Consider the following 19,324-nt stretch of genomic DNA (forward strand, 5'->3'; position numbering starts at 1 on the left):
ATACAAAAAATCAGCTCTTTATTTGAGCTAGAAGTACTTCAATTGATCAATGGAATCAGGAATCAGACAGTTTGGGAAAAGTCAATTGTGGGGCCAGAAAAGTCAACTCTTGACATTTTGAGAGTGGAATCTCCAAATCCATGCCTAGGGGATCCTACATGTGAAATTTGATCCAGGTTGGATCATGGATTCATCATTTAATCAGGAATTGGAAAAGTTACTTAATTTAGAAATGGTTGACTTTCCATTTATGGCAAGTTTTCATGATCGTTGCATTCACTTTAAACCCATTTTACATCAAGATAAAAGCTCCATTTGAACATTTCTCCAACATGAAAGTTGTTCCTCTTGTTCCAAACTTTCTATAGATATAAAGTTTGCTCCATTTGGATTAGAATTGAGAAAGTTATGCTTAGTCAAAGTGAGACATTTTTTTAGGACACTTAGAAAAATTTCTAAGTCCAAAATCTTCAAAATTTGTCAAGACTTCTTGGCCAGTTTTCATGCACTTCAAGGCATTATTTGAAAATACTTTCTTCACAAAAATTGTACCTTTCCATGTTCTATTTCACATCCTTTTGGAATCATCTCATTTGGATACATGGTTTGAGAGATACATTCATTTAAAGTGGGCACCATGACTTGATTTTCTAGGCAGATTTTGGGTCTGGCTGGCCCAATCAGATTTTCTAAGCATGCTGCACAAACCAGTCATGTTTTTTTTTACCTCTTTTGGCCATGCATTGGACATCCATTCACTTAAGTTTGGCCCAAAATAACAACATTTTACACCTCACTTCACACTTGTATTCTTATGGATAAATCACTTATTAAAAAGCCCATGAGAACACCTAATCCACCCTATTTAAGAAGCTGAAACCCTAACCCTAAGGGAGCATTGGAATTTCGTGGCAAGGAGACAAAGCTTCATCACATATCAGATTAAATTCCACTTATATTTTCCATTAGGTAATCATCTCTTCCATGACCATGTTTTGATATATCTACGCTTGCTTACCATGTTCGTCACCATTAATCCTTCTATTTTCATATTTCTTTTTCTTATTTAAAATACTTTCTTCGTCCATAAAATTACCCAAAAATCTTTTTCACTTTTCTTAACGTTTTATTTAATTTTATATAATTTTTATTTTCGTATTTTTTAATATTAATATTTTATTTTAATTATTTATTCTAAAAGGTCAATTTTAACACACTTTTTTTTACTGATTTTATTTTTCTGACTTAAAATTATTTTTAGCATTTGATTTTTGGGATAAAGGTTGACCACTATCTCATGGTCAACCTGAACTTTTCTTGGAATTTTATTTCACGTTTTCAATTTATTTTGGATTTATTTTTGACCTAGTTTGGTTGGTTGACTTTTAATTTGACTTCTATTTTATTTTTATTAATTCACGTACCAATTTTCATTATTTTTTAAATCTTTTTGGGGGGTGATGATGTCCTGACCCTACATTATTTAGTTTAATTTTTCATAATTTTCTTGATTAATTTACTATTTATTCTTGATTTATTTCTAACCTAGTCTTATTAATTGACTTTTGGTTTGACCTATGTTTTGTTTTAATTAATTCACGTGTCAATTTTCATTATTTTTAAAATCTTTTTGGGGGATGATGATGTCCTGACCCCATCTTATTTAGTTTAATTTTTCATAATTTTCTTGATTAATTTGCTATTTATTTGTTATTTTTTAAGTTGACTTGAATTTTCAGTTGACTTCTTTATGATCGATGTTTGACTTAGGGATTGCTTATGTCAATTGAAGAGATCTTTTGATCCTCCCTTGTTCATCTCATATGCCATGTATCAGAGGCCTTTTACCTTGATTTTATTTGGTCCTTACCTCATTTCCTGATTAAATTATTCAGTGGACCCTTCATGAGTATATTTTCATCTGTTTGATTCATCTGTTATCTTTTATACTTGTTTCTCTCATTCATGCTTTCTATTGCTTGATTATTTAACATGTTCATACTACCATGCATTGTCTAAATGCTCTATTATTTGATTGTTTGGTTTGATTATATATTGTTTATTTATCCGATCTGATTGATAACTGTTTCTTACTTATATGATGTATGAGGCATATATTCTTATTGTTTGTTTGCCATGAACAATCCCCATTCATAACAAATGTACCCCTCTCCCATAAAGGTATAATATTTATTTCTTCATTTCTTTAGTCACCTGTTAATACAAGAATTAAAATGAACATCCGATAACCATTTCAAAATAAGATCAAAAGCTCGATCCAACGTCGAGTAATCATTTTCAAAACTTAACAGAACCAGCACGCATTCATCCATCCTCTTGTAAGTCGATTGCCTCAGGCATCGCCATCTACCTGTAAGTCGATTGCCTCCGGCATTGCCATCTACCCTTATCCGTAACTCCTTTCCGCACTCCATCCGTCGACTCTTGTTTCGTTTAGGTAGCACCTATTAGGTAGAACCCTTTGTATGATAACATAGGTAAAATTCCCTTATTCTTTGCATGCTAACATTAGGTAGATGTTCCCCTTTGTAAATCCTAACACATAGGTCCATATTGCATGACAACTCTAGAGCAGAGCTTCCCCGCTTTTAGACCTTCTGTGCGTCTCCGATCTTGTGGCATGTCAGTCTGTTCTATTGCAAAGAGGTAACTGCCTAAGACTCGATTCAGCGAGCTGCGACACCTACTGCTAGGACGTTGAACACACTGCCCACCCTCATTTGACACAGCTGGTGTCCTCTTTTGTAAGTCCACGTTCAGATGGCAATCCTTAATCCCTAGTTAGCCGAACTACGTTTTGCTCTAATTCTCATTCCAGATGAGATACGTAGGCATAAGACGCGACGTCTTACCGAGCACACTTATTTTTAACCCATAGTTAGCCGAGCTACGAAGACTCTGATTCTCATACTCAGATGAGATACGTAGGCAGTGGATGCGACATCCTTGCGAGTCATTTTCTTTTAACCTTCCTTTTAGTAAATAGTACTTTAGGTATACCTACACCCTTTAGACTAGAACAACACTTATGAAAAGGGCTCCCTAGGAGTACCTAGGATGTTTTGGGTGCTTAAAACCTTCCCATTGCATAACCAACCCCCTTACCCAGATCTCTGACATTTTAACTAGTTTTTGATTCGATAAAACTTTTAGGTTTTTGTTCGCTTTCTAACCACTCCTTTGGATAAATAGAAGTGCGATGGCGACTCGACGTGTATGGTTTACCTTGGATTTAGTCAATATCTCTAATGGTAACGAATACCCCGCTACACTTGTACAGATGAAATGAATGCTTATAGGGGTATGTAAATGATTAGGGTTTATGGACCTATATGACCATTGTGAAGGGTAGGGTGAGTTTTGGGGTATGACAACCATCAAGGAGTATCAGGATCACACATCCCGTGAGAAATTGGAAAAGGAAAAGATAAATTGAGCCTTCCTTCATGAGAAGTTTCAGTTAGGAAGATCTTATGAGCAAATCAAAAACATGAAGGTTGAGATTTTTGATGAAACCTACCACGAGTTGACGAACAATTGCAGATATTGGGAAGATGCCTATCGAAGAACAAAAGGTGCCATAGTTGAAAGGGATGCCATTATTAGGAACCTGCAAGGTCTCTTCTATACATAATGGAAGAATAAGTATGCAACACATGGAAATCTTGACCAACTACTCTCTTCAGGATTTCCCCGACAAAATGAAAGAGGTTGATCTAATCATGTATCCATAGAACACTCCTCATCAAGTCTACAACTTTGTCAAGTTTTGCAATAAGACTTTTACCGAACTGGTTACCGATGTTGAAGATCTTCATAAGACTTAAGGGGTCACTTTTAAAATTACCTTGTAATTCGAAGTTTGTTTTCAATTCAAAGAGGATTGTCTCTTCAGATTCCTTGTACTTGTTAGTTGATTCCAAAAGAATGAATGAGGCTTTTATGATTCCACCTTGTGTATGCTTTTTATTTTTAATTGCAATGCCAAATGTTTAAATGGTCCTTGCAATAAATAACACGACGACTAAGAGCTTTGCCCAAACAAAAATAATACCCATGCATCATTCTGCATGACATAAAAGTAAAACAAGAAACTTACCACTTGGCACGTTTCCATTCAGAATCAGCAAACTGACTTCTCAACATCCATACAACACCCGAGGCAATCAAAGATCACTCACAGACCAACTAGAACAAAATCAGGTTGTCTTAAGGGAAGAAATGTCCTACATGTGTGCCCATATGAGGCAACTAATGGAAACAATCCAAGTTGTGGCCAGAGGCCAAGAAGCCATTGCTAGGGGTCAAGAGGAAATTCACCAAGCCAACCAACGAGCTGCTACTGCCAACCTGCATACTCTTACACCTGTTGCTCCTACTATGCAAATCCCTGTAGGGACACCTGTGGGTATTCCTCCACATGTGGGTGGAGGTCTAGTGAAACCAAATGTTATACCCACTATCAATCCTCCCATCCTCGAGGTGGATAATAAAGATGATGCTTTCTTTAGTCCAAGGGATGAAGCTAAAATGTGCCTAGTTGTTCCAAGCATCCCAGTACCCGCTAAGTTCAAAGTCCCCGACTTTGAAAACTATAAGGGGATCAACTATCCTTGAACCCACATCAGGGCATACTGTCGGAAAACGGCATCATATTATAATGATGAAAAGCTACTCATGCACTTCTTCCAAGATTGCCTCAGTAGGGTTTCATTAGAATGGTACATGCAGTTAGATAATACGTTTATCCGAACCTGGAAGGATTTGGCCGTGGCATTCCTCAAACACTATCAGTATAATACAAATATGGCTCCAAATAGGACCTAACTCCAAAGCCTGATGTAGAAACATTGATGAGTCATTCAAAGAGTACACCCAACAATGGAGAGAGATGGCTGCTAGAGTCCAACTGCATCCATGGGCCCTATTTGGAAAAATTGATAAGTAATTTGGTTGGATTTTCAGATTTAGTGGTCGCTCGCGAAAGTATAGAGAATTGTCTGAAAAGTGGAAAAACTCAGAATGCAACGAGTCTGTCTAATGGGGTTAGGAAGCCATTTTCTAGGTTTGCCAAGAAAAGGGATAAAGAAGCCAATAATGCATTAGTCGTTAAGGGGAAGGGAAAAGTGTATCAGGCGCCTTATCAGCAAGTAGCTTTTGTGGCACCTAATCCGTATTAGCAACAACCCTATATCATCCATGCAGAGCAGAACACCGGTCAACATCCAGCTCTATACCAACAGCCCTACACTCGGAAACAACAACAATACTGTCAGCCAGGCCAACCAAGGAAGAAGAGACCTGAGAGGAAGTTTGATCATATCCCTATAACTGATGCTCGTCTACTTCCCTATCTGCTGAAGGGGTCGTTGGTACAATTAAGAGAGTTGGCACCTCCAACTGTTCTTTCTCCCAGGCATGATGCCAATGCCCATTGTGATTTCCACTCAGGGGTGCTGGGCCATAAGATTGAGAATTTCAAAGCACTTAAATACAAGGTGCAAGATTTAATTGATGCTAAGGCCATTATGTTAATGCTGAATGGTCCCAACGTAAACAATAATTTTATGCCATCTCACATTGGTCCTTCAGTGAGTGTGATAGAAGAACATGGAGGAAAAAATGGTGTCTAGTATGGATAATATAAAGACTTTATTGGTTGCTTTCAAGGAGCAGTTGTTGATGAACAAGGTATACCCCGGTTGTGATATATACTATGAACATGCTTGATAAATCTTCAAGTCTATGAGAAGTAGAAAACCGGTGTTCTGAATTTGATAGACCAGGATTATGTTAGTAGAATAATTGTCTACCGTGGATGAAGTGGCTACTCTTGAGATCCCTTATGATTCAACTCATGTACCGTTCGAGAATCCTTACGATCTGATTCTGATTCCTGCACCAACATATCCGGTTACGCCGCTTGTCATTACTGTGTTATCTCGATTCCCTTTTGAAAGCACGATGATAATACCTTGGAATTATGACTCTACGGTCTATATCTATGGACAAAAATTAGAAGAGGAACAAATGAAGTCCAAGGAAATAAGTGTAAACATTACTGGAGCATGGCATAACTCGAAGTGGTAGGGTATTTGCGCCAGTGCCTCCCCTAGACAATAAAAACCATGAATCCTCGAGCAAGGCTTAAGGTAAACATGTGGTGAATGATGACCAAGGCCAGAATATGGCTCAGAACGCAACTCTCAAAGACAAGTGGAGGAATTTCTTCGCCTTATCAAAAAGAGCAATTATAAGGTGGTTGACTAGCTCAACCAAACACCTTCAAAGATTTCCATGTTAGCATTGCTAATGAGTTCTGAAACCCACAGGGAGGCACTTATAAAGTTCTTAAGGGCAACACACGTCCCGCAAGAAATATCTATGAATCAGTTTGAAGTTGTCGTGGTCAACATTTCTGCAAGTAGTTGTTTGGGTTTTAACGATGATGAACTCCTACCCGAGGGTAGGAACCATAACAAGGCACTGCACATCTCAATTAAATGTGTAGATATAATTTTATCCAGAGTGTTAGTGGGTATTGGCTCGTCGTTGAACGTTCTACCTAAGAACTCACTGTCCAAGCTGACTATCAAACGATTAGTGATGAAGCCAAGTTCACTCATAGTAAGAGCCTTTGACGGCTCGAGACGAATGATGGTGGGAAAGGTTGACCTCCCTATAAATATTGGGCCTTACATCTTCTTCATTACATTTTATCTAATTTACATATATCTCGCCTACAGTTATCTCCTGGGACGACCATGGATATACTCAGCTGGCGCGATAAGCTCAACCCTTCACCAAAGGCTGAAGTTCTTGATTGGTAGTAAACTGGTTGTGGTGGAAGGAGAAGAGGACGTTGTGGTTAGCCATCTGGCATTATTTCTTAATGTTGAAGTAGGAGGAGAGTTCCATGAAACTCCTTTTCAAGCATTTGAGGTTGTGAATGTAGAAATGGCTCCCTTGGTGAAGGAATCTCAAAGTGATGAACTTTCCATGTCTTCATGGAAAGACATGAAGATAGTGATAGAGGCAGGATACCTTGAAGGCTTGGGGTAGGGTACTTGAGCTACCAGTTAATAAAGATAGATTCAGACTGTGATTCCATTCCCATTAGCTGACCCAAAAGAAGATGGCTACAAACGAATACAAGAGACAGGTTCCCACTTAACCCACTACTTTCACCAGCGTGGGGCATCTCAAGGATGATTCGGTTTGTGTCACGGGATAAGAAAATCGTACTTTTGAAGAGGTGTGCTTCGTGTACCAAAAGGATGAAGGTCAAATACTCAACAACTTAACTACCGTGGATATTCCGGAAGTCACTTTCATTAAAGAATAATCTTATTTGTTTTGCTTAAAAAAAACTATGCTCTGCCCAAGTCATAATAAAAAAATTGTAGCCCCCCCCCCCCCCCCCCCCCCCCCCCCGCACATTTTAAGCAAGTTTATTAATGAATAAGATGAGCATGTTTGCATTCAGTTATGTTCCTTTTTATTTTTTATCATCTTTTTTTTCCTTCCATCATTCTAAAATCAAGCATGAACCATAAATCATGTAGATCCGCTTCGGATTCCATAGATAATGAAATTGCTATAGTCCAATATGACTTTGATAACCCAATATACCAAGTTGGCGAGGAGGGTGAAGAAGATTGCAAGCTCCCTGAAGAGTTAGCTAGGTTGTTACGGCAAGCGTCAAAGATCATCCAACCACACCAAGAAGCAGTGGAAATTATCAATCTGGGGACAAAAGAGGACATGAAAGAAGTCAAGATAGGCGCGATCCTAGATGATGAGGCGAAGACGAAACTGATCAAGCTCTTACGCGAGTATGTGAATGTCTTTTCTTGGTCCTACCAAGACATGCTTGGGATAGATATAAATATCGTAGTGCACAAACTACCCCTCAGAGAAGAGTGTCCTCTAGTGAAGAAGAAATTGAGAAGGACTCGTCCTGACATGACAATGAAAATCAAGGAAGAGGTCCAGAAGCAGCTGGATTCCGATTTCTTAGCAGTGGCAAATTACCCTCAGTGGGTGGTGAAAATAGTACTTGTACCTAAGAAATATGGTAAGGTACGGATGTGTGTCGACTACAGAGACCTGAACAGGGCAAACATGAAGGACGGTTTTCCTCTACCTCATATTGATGTATTGGTAGACAGTATAACTCGGTTCTTAGTATTCTCTTTCATGGATGGCTTCTTTGGGTATAACCAAATCAAAGTGGCACCAGAGGATGTGGAGAATACCATATTTATTACCCCCATACACTTCCATGAGGTAACTTTATAATTTAGCTCTCTAATACTTCAAACGACACCTCATTTGGACTTACGGAACCAAAGTTACGACCAAAATCGTCATGGAATAAAACATGGTTCAGTTTCAGAATTTTTCAAAAATAACCCAACAACAATCGGTTAATACGGGGTGTCAACGGATTGACATTAAACTCATATGCTCACTTCCTTCTCAAGATTGGCTTAAGAACTCAATGCAATCGATTAATTCACAATGAAAATCGATTGTCATTAATTTTTTCTAAAAATAAACACATGCAATAAATTGACATAGTAAAAAATTTCAAATTTACAAGCAAGCAAGCAATTGACATATGGTGTCAATTGATTGACATCATACAATTTTCCAGAAAATTCAGTTTTTACAGCAACACTCATCTCCCTCATCACCTACCTCTCATACCTCAAACCAGCCTCCATTATAACATTCGAAACACAACAAATTCACATTCTAACATGAGCAATACATCAATTACCCCTAGTTTATCATTAACTCACCACTTTTATCATGAATTGACCAATTGATTCATGAACACACAACAAAACAGCAGCAAACATAATTTATCACATCAATTCATTATGAAAACATAATCATAACATCATATATCATACTCATAATCAAGTAAGAGAGAAAAACAAAATACTATTGGAGGTTAAGGGGGACCTCTCTACCCTTTCATGATTTAGGCACCCTTAATTGAATAATCTCCTTATTTACCTTGTAATTCCAGCAAAACACAAGCAAACACCTCATATGGATTTTTCCTCTCAAGCCCTAGCTCTCCCTTCCAATGTTCTTGCTCTCTAAACTCGTTGTTTTCACGTACTGGCAAAAAGACTCTCAAAACCTAATATCTCTAATTGTCTGAATATATAATATTCTAATTAATCTCTCATAAATATGATTTTTTCCCCACTAACATTTAGCTTCTCTCCAATTATCACATACTTCCCTTAATTCACAAAATTGGCTCAACTCCTCATATTCTACTAGTTTCTAATTATTTTAATAAGTTCCCACCAAACTAATTAATTTAGCACAAAATACAACAAATGCCGACACCGGCCAAATATGTCATAATTCAAACTAAATAATTATTTAAATAATTTAATCAATTAAATCAAATAATTAAATAAATAAATAAGCTATTAATAAAATTTGGGTGTCACAACTCTCCCCCACTTAAAAGAACTTTCAACCTAGAAAATTACTTGGAGGGAAAAGCTCTAGATAAGACTCTTTCATCCTACTATCGATCTCCCACACCACAGTGCCACCAGCGGGACCTCCCCAAACAACCTTCACTAAATTGATTTCCTTGCCTTACAAGTGCTTCACTTCAAGATCCTCAATTCTCAACGAAAAAGTATCAATTGTCAAGTTCTCTCTAACTTGCACATCATCTAACTGGATCATATGAGGTGGATCAGGAATGTAATTCCTCGGTTGAGACACATGAAATACATCATGAATATTTGAAAGATATGGCAGTAAAGCCACTTTGTAGGTCACATCTCTTACCCTCTGAAGAATCTGAAACGGGCACGTGAAATATGGTGTAAGTTTCTTAAACTTCAACTCACAACCAACACCAATTATTGGAGTAAGTCTCAAGAACACATGGTCTCCCTCTTTTCATGATAGCTCTTCTGGTTACTATGTGAAGCTTTCAACTTCTCTTGGATCATCTTGATCTTCTCAGTAGTCTACTGAACTATCTCAGTTTCGAGCATAACACTCTCACCAGAATCATGCCAACATAAAGGTGTCCTACAATGCTTGAATGAAAATTGTTATTGTAAGTGAACTCAACAAGCGGTAAGTAACTATCCCAGTTACCTCCATACTTTAGAACACAAGCTCTTAGTAAATCCTCTAGAGACTGGATAGTCCTCTCTGTATGACCATCTATCTATAGATGATAAGAAGAAATCAACTTCAGCTCAATACCCATCGCTTCTTACAAATTCTTCCATAACCTCAATGTAAACCTCAAATCTCTATCCGAGATAATACTCAACGGAATACCATGCAGGAAAACAATCTTCTCAATATACAACTCGATTAACTTCTGCAAAGGATTACTGATCTTAATCGGTATGAAATGAGCTGATTCAGTTTGTATGTCAACAATAACCCAAATGGAATCACATCCATTCCTCGTCTTCAACAAACTTGTAACAAAATCCATGGAAATGTTGTCCCACTTCTACTCAGGAATACTTAATGATTGCATCAGTCCTGGTAACTTATGATGTTCAATCTTTGACTTCAAGCAAGTCAAACACACATAAACAAACTCAGCTACTTCCTTCTTCATTCTTGGCCACAAAAACAATTTCTTCAAGTCATGATACATTTTAGTTGAACCGGGATGAATACTCAGACCAATATTATGACCTTCCTCAAGAATACGATTCTTAAGCTTTGGCTCATCCGGTACACAAACTTTGTCTCTTAATCTCATCACACCATTTTCATTTATCCTGAAATAACCTCATTTACCTTGATTGATTAACACTAGCCAGTCAACCAATCTTGAATCAACTTTTTGACCTTCTTTGATCTCTTCAAGGATATCACTAGTTAGCTTCAACATACTCAACTTCTCACTATTAGGAGTCTCTTCACATACCAACTCATGTCTCTGAATTGCTCAATAAATTCCAACTCCTGAATAATAAGCATCAACATATGTAACGACTTTCTCCTCAAAGCATCAACTACGGCATTGGCCTTACCAGAATAGTAACTCAAACCAAAATCATAATCATTCAGATATTCAAACCATCTCCTCTACCTCATATTCAACTCTTTCTGATCGAACAAGTACTTCAAACTCTTGTGGTCACTGAACACTTCAAATTTGGAACCAAACAAATAATGCCTCCAAATTTTCAACATGAGCACCACGACTGCAAATTCTTAGTCATGTTTAGGATAATTCCTCTCATGAACTTTCAATTTCCTAAAATCATAAGCCACAACCTAATCATCCTACATCAATACACCAACTAGTTCCATCTTTGAAGCATCACAATACACAACAAAGGATTCACTTGGACTCCCCAAAATCAACATTGGAGAAAACGTCAACTTCTTCTTGAGTTCTTGAAAACTCTCTTCACACTGAACACTCCATACATAAACTTGACCCTTTTGAGTCAACTGAGTCAAAGGCAATGCTAAATTCGAAAAGCCTTCAATAAACCTTCTGTAGTAACCAGACAAACCAAGAAAACTCTTGATCTCAATAACAGACTTCATAGTCTCCCATTACAACACAACATCGATCTTCGATAGATCAACAACAATACCACCACTAGAAATCACGTGACTAACGAAACTTACTTCCTTCAACCAAAACACACACCTAGATAACTTTGAATACATCTTCTTCTCTTTCAAGGTATGCAATCACTACGCCAAAAAGGTTTTTTAACAGCGCATCTTAGACAGCGCTTTTAAAAGAAAGCGCTGTTTAAGGTTAAAATAAAAATAAAACACGGAAAACGTTCTAAAAAAATAATGAAAGCGCTGTCTAAGGGGGGGTCTTAGACAGCGCTTTTAGAAAGCGCTGTCTAAGACCCCCCCTTAGACAGCGCTTTTAGAAAGCGCTTTTAAATATAGACCTTAGTCAGCGCTTTTGAGAAAGCGCTGTTTAAAGTCTTTCAATTAAAAAAAAAATTATGCCATTTAAATCCACTCCACGAGATCTAACATAATCCCACATCAATTTCACCTATTTCAAACTAAAACTCCTAAATCAAGTTGAAATCCCATACGAACCCTAACAACAAAATCAAAAATTAAATCTCAAATTGGAGAAACCAAAGTCCCTAGGGTTAGGGATTTGATTCCTCGGCCTCTCCCTTACATGCTGGTAACCAGAGTGATGATTAAAGATGAAGAGTGATACTTACCTGCCGGAGAGAAGAGTATTTCGAGCTCAGAGCAACTCGCAGAGGTAGCAAGAGATAATTGCAGGTATGATCTTCAATCTGAACTCCTTCTTCCCTTCTTTCTTCTGCTTCACTTCTTCTTCCTCTTACTTCTATGGTGGTATTCATGTGAGAATTGAGAGGATTAATGGTTCAATTAATGTGCAGTGAATGAATGATTGCGAGGATTTATGATTGAGAGAATTTGAGAAATCTGAAATCGATTTTCTGGGAAAATGAAAGAGTGCCCTCAAGTTGAAGAGTGAATGGTGATTTATAGATCATGAGGGAGTTAACAGAGTTAACTCTGTTAACTTGGATTAAAGAAAAGTTAGTTAGATATGCCTCACACTGTTAGTTCTAGGGCAATGTGATTTATGTTGGAATCAGTTGAAGCTGTTAGACTTGATTAGAACCGTTAGTTAGTTGGTTAGGTTTTGCAATGCAAGGTTAGTAATTGTTACCACTGCCAATTGCAGGTTGCCAGATGAATGAAGTTTTCTATGGATCAAAATGATGACTTACTAGTGCAGGTATGCTTTTGAACTGCAGGTTGTTAGTTTGCGGAATTTCCAAATGCAGATTTTGTTAGTTTTGCTAGTGCATGTTTTGTTAGGAGGCAATTGCAATGTAAAACCTGCTGAACTGGTTAGATTTAGTTTCATCATATTCCTATACGAGAATCTGTTAGACATGGTTGTTAGTTAGGTACAATGGCGGTTAGAAAACAACACAATTCAATTAGCTTTCCATTTTTGTTGCAGGCCTGGCTTGGTTCAAACCTGCAGACTATTAACTGCAACTTTTGGAATGCAAAGGCTGTTATGAAATAGCCTATGATGTTAATTTCTATTGTCAATTGGCTGCAATATTATCTTGTGCAAATGATTTCATGTTACCATCTGTTGGCATAATTCTGCCAAGTGAATGTATTGTTGAATGTTCACTTGAAACTTGCAAGGTCTATGCATTGATATATTTTCTGCATTCAACAATAATAATTCATAACGTGATATGGTTTCAGCTCAGTGCAGCTTGGGGTATAGGCTTAGTAATTGGACCAGCATTGGGAGGTTATTTGGCTCAGGTACTTGATGCTTCATAGCTATTTTAATTGAAGACACTTTTATTCGTTTCGCTAATACTGTGTGAAATTTACATTGCAGCCAGCAGTGAAATACCCTCATCTATTTCCAAAAGACTCATTTTGGGATAAGTAAGTGGATTTTACTTGATTTTTAGTATCATAAAGTTCTAACAATTCAGCTTTTCCTTCGATCCTTATTGTTGATGTGATTATTTTAATTGTCAAAACATAAACCATGCAGGTTTCCATATTTCTTGCCTTCCTTGTCAGTATCAGCTTTTGCATTTGTGGTAGCAATTGCATGCATCTGGCTTCCGGTATGAGTAAGCAACTTCATAGTTTGTTAAACATGTATAAGCATTTGATCACAAAATTCCTGCATCACTGTAGGAAACACTTCACAACCACCCTCTAAGCAATGAGTCTATTGATGATGCTGAAGCTTTAGAAACTGGAAACATAAGTAATGACGACGACAAAATAATCCAAAAAGATGAAAACCTCTTCCTGAACTGGCCATTAATGTCATCTATTATTGTGTACAGCATTTTCTCACTTTATAATGTTGCTTATCAAGAGGTACCATTCCTACTTTTGGTGACTTATTTGAACTTTATAATGTTGCTTAACAGATATTAAATCTAATAGGATATATAAGTAAACACCATTCTACTTCATGATAGGTTTTCTCATTATGTGCATAATCTTGTTGACTGAGTTTAGTGTATTATTCTTGTTGAAGTTGTTTTGATTCATAAAAACTGAGTTTAGAAGTTGACAATAGAAAAATGTTGATGTTTGTAAGGAAAACAATATAGTCTTATACATAGGGAAAGATATTCAACTCTGCAACTAGTTTCTGCAATAGCAAATGGTGTCCTTGGGTTGGTGCACTTGTTTTATGGCATTTGGATTTTAGAAGAGAAGTTGACGAAAAACCAAACGGCATTGCCTCTTGATTTGTGGTTGCTGGAATTGTTTCAGGGATTAACATGGTTGTTAGTTGGTTTAACATTAAGTCTTAAGTTTAAACAAATTCCAAGAGCATGGTTAAGGTTTTTTTCTATTCTAATCTTCTTAGTTTCTGCTATAAACTGTGCTTTATCCTTGTTTTATGTAATCGTTAGTATGCACTTGTCCTTCAAAGTAGGAGTGGATGTTCTATCTTTTCCTGGGGCAATTTTATTGCTATTATGCACATATAGGGAATCTAAGTGTAGCGACACTGACAGAGAAATCAATGGAAGCCTTTACGCTCCTTTAAATGGTGAGTCGAATAAAGACGATTCCGTTAGCCGCGTGACACTATTTGCGAAAGCTGGATTCTTCAGTAGGATTTCATTTTGGTGGCTGAATTCTTTGATGAAAAGTGGTAAAGAGAAAACACTTCAGGACGAAGATGTGCCGATGTTGAGGGAGGAAGATAGAGCAGAAAGTTGTTATTCGATGTTTCTAGAGCAATTAAACAAGCAAAATCAGAAGGATCCATCCTCACAACCATCTGTTTTGAAGACAATGGTTTTATGTCATTCGAGAGAAATTTTGATCTCTGGATTCTTTGCATTGCTTAAGGTACTTGCAATGTCTTCTGGACCTATGCTTTTGAATTCCTTTATATTAGTTGCCGAGGGTTATGAGAGTTTCAAATACGAAGGTTTTGTATTGGCTATAGCACTTTTCGTAATAAAAATTATAGAATCCCTGTCACAAAGGCAGTGGTACTTCCGCTCGAGACTCATCGGTCTCAAAGTTAGGTCGCTGCTAACTGCAGCCGTTTATAAAAAGCAACTGAGGTTATCCAATTCTGCTAGATTGACGCACTCTAGCGGTGAGATAATGAATTATGTGACTGTGGATGCTTATAGAATCGGAGAGTTTCCGTTTTGGTTTCACCAAACATGGACTACTAGCTTTCAGCTATGTATCTCATTAGTAATACTTTTCCGTGCCGTTGGGCTAGCTACAATTGCCTCCTTGGTAGTGATAGTTATCACTGTACTTTGCAATACACCAGTTGCAAAGTTACAACACAAGTTTCATCGCATTACCATTATAACTTTGTCATACTTTCAATAATTATAACTTTCTGTCATTCATTTGACAATTAATATTAAGAGGTATTTGTTATCTTTTCTGAATTACAGATTGATGTTTATGGGAAGTTTGCGTATGTGTCTCAAACAACATGGATACAGACAGGTTCAATAAGGGATAACATATTGTTTGGATCACCTATGGATGCTCAAAAATATCAGAAAACACTTCAGAGGTCGTCACTAGAGAAAGACCTTGAGTTGCTTCCCCATGGTGATCTCACTGAAATAGGAGAGAGAGGGGTTAACTTGAGTGGTGGTCAGAAGCAGCGAATTCAACTTGCTCGCGCTCTTTATCAGGATGCTGATATATATCTCTTGGACGATCCATTCAGTGCTGTTGATGCACATACTGCCACAAATTTGTTTAATGTAAGGTCAACATCCTTTCTTCTCATACTGTGTTCAAATATTGTAAATATTTCAAATGCTTCCTTCCTACAAGCATGCACGCACACACTTTTTATAAAATAGTTATATGATTATGACGCTATTAATTTGACAGGAATACATTATGGAAGGACTTGCTGAGAAGACGGTCTTGCTTGTAACTCATCAAGTTGACTTTCTTCCAGCATTTGATTTTGTTTTGGTAATTTTATACATCTTAAATCACTGATTATGTTTATCTCATTGTTATTTGCTTTTCTTTTCTTTTTCTGCGTGTAATCAATAGTTGTAAATTTTGTTATGCGTTCAAATTAGCAGTTGTTATTTAATCTTCGGCTAACTGAAAATTATGCATTCAAATTTTGCGGTACAGTTGATGTCAGATGGAGAAATCCTACAGGCTGCTACTTATCATGATTTGTTAACATCATGCAAAGATTTTCAGGATCTTGTGAATGCTCACAGAGAAACTGCTGGTTCTGAGGGGCTTATGGATGTTACTTCTTCTGAAAGACATTCAAGTTCTGCTAAAGAGATAAGAAAAATACACGTGGAGAAGGAAAAGGAGTTCGAAGCACCAAAAGGCGATCAATTGATTAAGCAAGAAGAGAGAGAGATAGGAGACCATGGCCTTAAGCCATACTTACAGTATTTGAATCAGAACAAAGGATACGCATACTTCTTGATCGCTTCTCTATTTCACCTTATATTTGTGATTGGTCAGATATTGCAAAACTCGTGGATGGCTGCTAATGTTGACAATCCTAAAGTCAGCACTCTGAGATTGATTCTAGTTTACTTGTTGATTGGAGTTACTTCAACAGTGTTCTTATTCATGAGAAGTCTTCTTACAGTTGCTCTGGGTCTTCAGTCTTCGAAGTCTTTGTTTTTACAACTACTAAACTCCCTTTTTCGTGCACCTATGCTGTTTTATGATTCGACGCCTTTGGGACGTATACTCAGTAGGGTAAGCATGCTTAACATTATCTATTTTCTGTTTTTCATTTAAGTTTAATGCAATGAAAGGGAAATACAAATACTTATGTTTTGACTCTTATTTCGTTGTTTAGGTCTCTTCTGATCTTAGCATTGTTGATCTTGATGTTCCATTTGGCCTTCTTTTTGCTGTGGCAGCTACTACGACTTGTTATGCAAGTCTAACTGTTTTAGCAGTAGTTACTTGGCAAGTCTTGTTTGTCTCCATACCGATGATTTATTTTGCACCGCGCTTGCAAGTAATGAACAAATTCTTTGAATTTTAACATTGATATATTATAGTATTTTTTCATAGATTTAAAATGTGCTAGTTGATAAGTCTAACTTTTTTTTCATGCAGAGATACTACTTTGCTACAGCAAAAGAACTGATGCGGATGAATGGCACAACAAAATCCTTTATAGCTAATCATCTTGCAGAATCAGTTGCTGGTGCTGTGACAATAAGGGCTTTTGAAGAAGAAGATCGTTTTTTCGTGATAGAGCTCAATATTTGTTCATAAATTTGTGTAATTAATGTGTACATTTGTAGTATATGTAATGACTTGTAAATGTGTACATAAATTTGTATATATTTTGATACATTTAAGGCAAAATTGGTTTGAATTGGTATATATATATATATTTGTTAGCCAAAAATTGGTAGAAAAAAGGCCAAAATGGCATATATAAAATGTGATAATTGTCTGTCAAAATCTAGTTGAAAACAGGTAGAAATTCTGGTTTATAAACCTGGAAAAAATGTGGTTTAAAACAAAAGCTTCAAAAATTTTCGTATACCTTAGATAGCGCTTTTGTAAAAAGCGCTGTCTAAGGGGGGGATTAGAAAGCGCTGTCTAAGGGGGGCTTAGACAGCGCTTTTTGAAAAGCGCTGTCTAAGGTATACCTAAAAAATTAAAATAGGAGGGTCTTAGAAAGCGCTTTTGGCCAAAGCGCTGTCTAAGGGGGTGGGGCTTAGACAGCGCTTTTCAAAAGCGCTGTCTAAGGTATACCTAAAAAATTTAAAATAAGAGGGTCTTATAAAGCGCTTTTGGCCAAAGCGCTGTCTAAGGGGGGGGCTTAGACAGCGCTTTTAAGATTTAAAAAAGCGCTGTCTAAACCTTTAGCAGCGGAGGTTTAGACAGCGCTTTAAAGCGCTGTCTAAGGCTAAAAAAAGCGCTGTCTAAGATCTTGTTTGTTGTAGTGAATACAACTCTCAGATGCTCCACATGCTCTTCATCAGACTTCGAATATATCAATTTATCATCGATGAACATAACCACAAACAGATCCAAGTACGGATGAAATATTCTATTCATGTACTCCATGAACACCCCAGGTGCATTAAACACACAAAATGACATCATTGAATACTCATAGTGACCATATCTCATTCTGAATGCATTCTTCGGAATATCGTCTGACTTTACATGAATCTGATGATAACCTGAATCTGGATTAATCTTACTAAACATGCATGCACCAACCAATTAATTTATCATATCATCAATTCTCAGAAGTGGATATTTATTCTTGATAGTAACCTTGTTCAGTTATCGATAGTCAACACACAACCTCATGATACCATCTTTCTTCTTGACTAACAACATTAGCACTCGATCAAACAAACTTCTTCTCAAGTAGATCCTCTAACTGTTTCTTTAGCTCACTCATCTCTGAAGCATACATCCTATAAATAGCCATCAACACAAGACTAGTACCATGTACTAAGTCTAGAGCAAACTCTCTCTCACGCTCCGATGGCAAATTACTAGTTTCATCTAGGAACAATTCAGGAAACTCACACACCACAGTTAGATCTGTAATTATTATATCGCTTCCCTTACTTAAGGATGTGAGCACCATGAACACTTGAGCACTCTCTCTCAAGGACATCTATACCTGCCTCACGATCATGAAACTAGACTCCGTACTCTCTCCGGATTAAAAAAAATTCACCGATTTCTCAAAAAAAATAATAAACACATGGTTGAACTCTAATCAATTTATTCCCAGAATAACATCGAGTTGATTTAGAGGAAAAAACAATAAGTCAATCCCAAAATCTCAACATAAAACTGTCAAAGGACATTTTGAACACACCAACAAAGTAGCCATTGAACCGTTAGCTAGGGTATCAATGAACATGCTACCATTCTTAGCAGACATTTACAAATTTAACCTTGACACACACTCGATAGATATAAACGAATGTGTCACACTCGTATTAATAAAGCACATAATTCTAGTCAGGTTATCAGATGCAGTAGTCTCTACTCCACTTAAAGCAAAAACCTTCCCTCTAGAATGAGCCTTCTTATGTTTCTCACATTAAGTAATAATATGACCCCACTCTCCATAATTAAAGCAAGTTAGATTATTACTCCTACAATCAACAACTCGATGACATGGCTTCCTACACTTGAAGCAATTCACAGTTGTGCTCTTGAACTCATGAACACAATGTCCAAACTCACCCTATTCGAAACATGTCATAGAAGTAGGAGC

At 37.1% G+C, this 19,324-nt stretch overlaps 1 protein-coding gene across 4 annotated transcripts; it reads left to right on the forward strand.

Moving 5' to 3' along the window:
• Positions 1-12,008: 12,008 nt before the first annotated feature.
• Positions 12,009-17,453, forward strand: LOC127128087 (ABC transporter C family member 10). 4 transcript variants are annotated; one of them, XM_051057337.1, is made up of 13 exons: positions 12,009-12,318; positions 12,752-12,805; positions 13,037-13,359; positions 13,439-13,488; positions 13,601-13,676; positions 13,750-13,938; positions 14,344-14,414; positions 14,592-14,931; positions 15,504-15,824; positions 15,958-16,044; positions 16,216-16,809; positions 16,913-17,077; positions 17,179-17,453. In XM_051057337.1, the coding sequence occupies exons 3-13, from the start codon at positions 13,165-13,167 to the stop codon at positions 17,338-17,340; spliced, it is 2,250 nt and encodes a 749-aa protein (XP_050913294.1). In that variant the 5' UTR covers positions 12,009-12,318; positions 12,752-12,805; positions 13,037-13,164; the 3' UTR covers positions 17,341-17,453. The 4 variants fall into 4 exon arrangements, with proteins under 4 accessions (XP_050913294.1, XP_050913292.1, XP_050913293.1 ...); XM_051057335.1 differs by having other exon boundaries at positions 14,344-14,931; XM_051057336.1 differs by having other exon boundaries at positions 13,297-13,359; positions 14,344-14,931.
• Positions 17,454-19,324: the final 1,871 nt, after the last annotated feature.

This window comes from Lathyrus oleraceus, chromosome 3 (assembly GCF_024323335.1).
Source record: "Lathyrus oleraceus cultivar Zhongwan6 chromosome 3, CAAS_Psat_ZW6_1.0, whole genome shotgun sequence".
NCBI lineage: Eukaryota > Viridiplantae > Streptophyta > Magnoliopsida > Fabales > Fabaceae > Lathyrus > Lathyrus oleraceus.

What these genes read in the sequence shown, in the direction of transcription:
- LOC127128087 (XM_051057335.1), top strand. Translation starts at nt 13,165, where the DNA reads ATGTTACCATCTGTTGGCATAATTCTGCCAAGTGAATGTATTGTTGAA. An exon ending in AAAGACTCATTTTGGGATAA is followed by an intron (nt 13,489 to 13,600) that starts GTAAGTGGATTT and finishes TAAACCATGCAG; the next exon opens with GTTTCCATATTTCTTGCCTT. An exon ending in ATTTTGCACCGCGCTTGCAA is followed by an intron (nt 17,078 to 17,178) that starts GTAATGAACAAA and finishes TTTTTCATGCAG; the next exon opens with AGATACTACTTTGCTACAGC.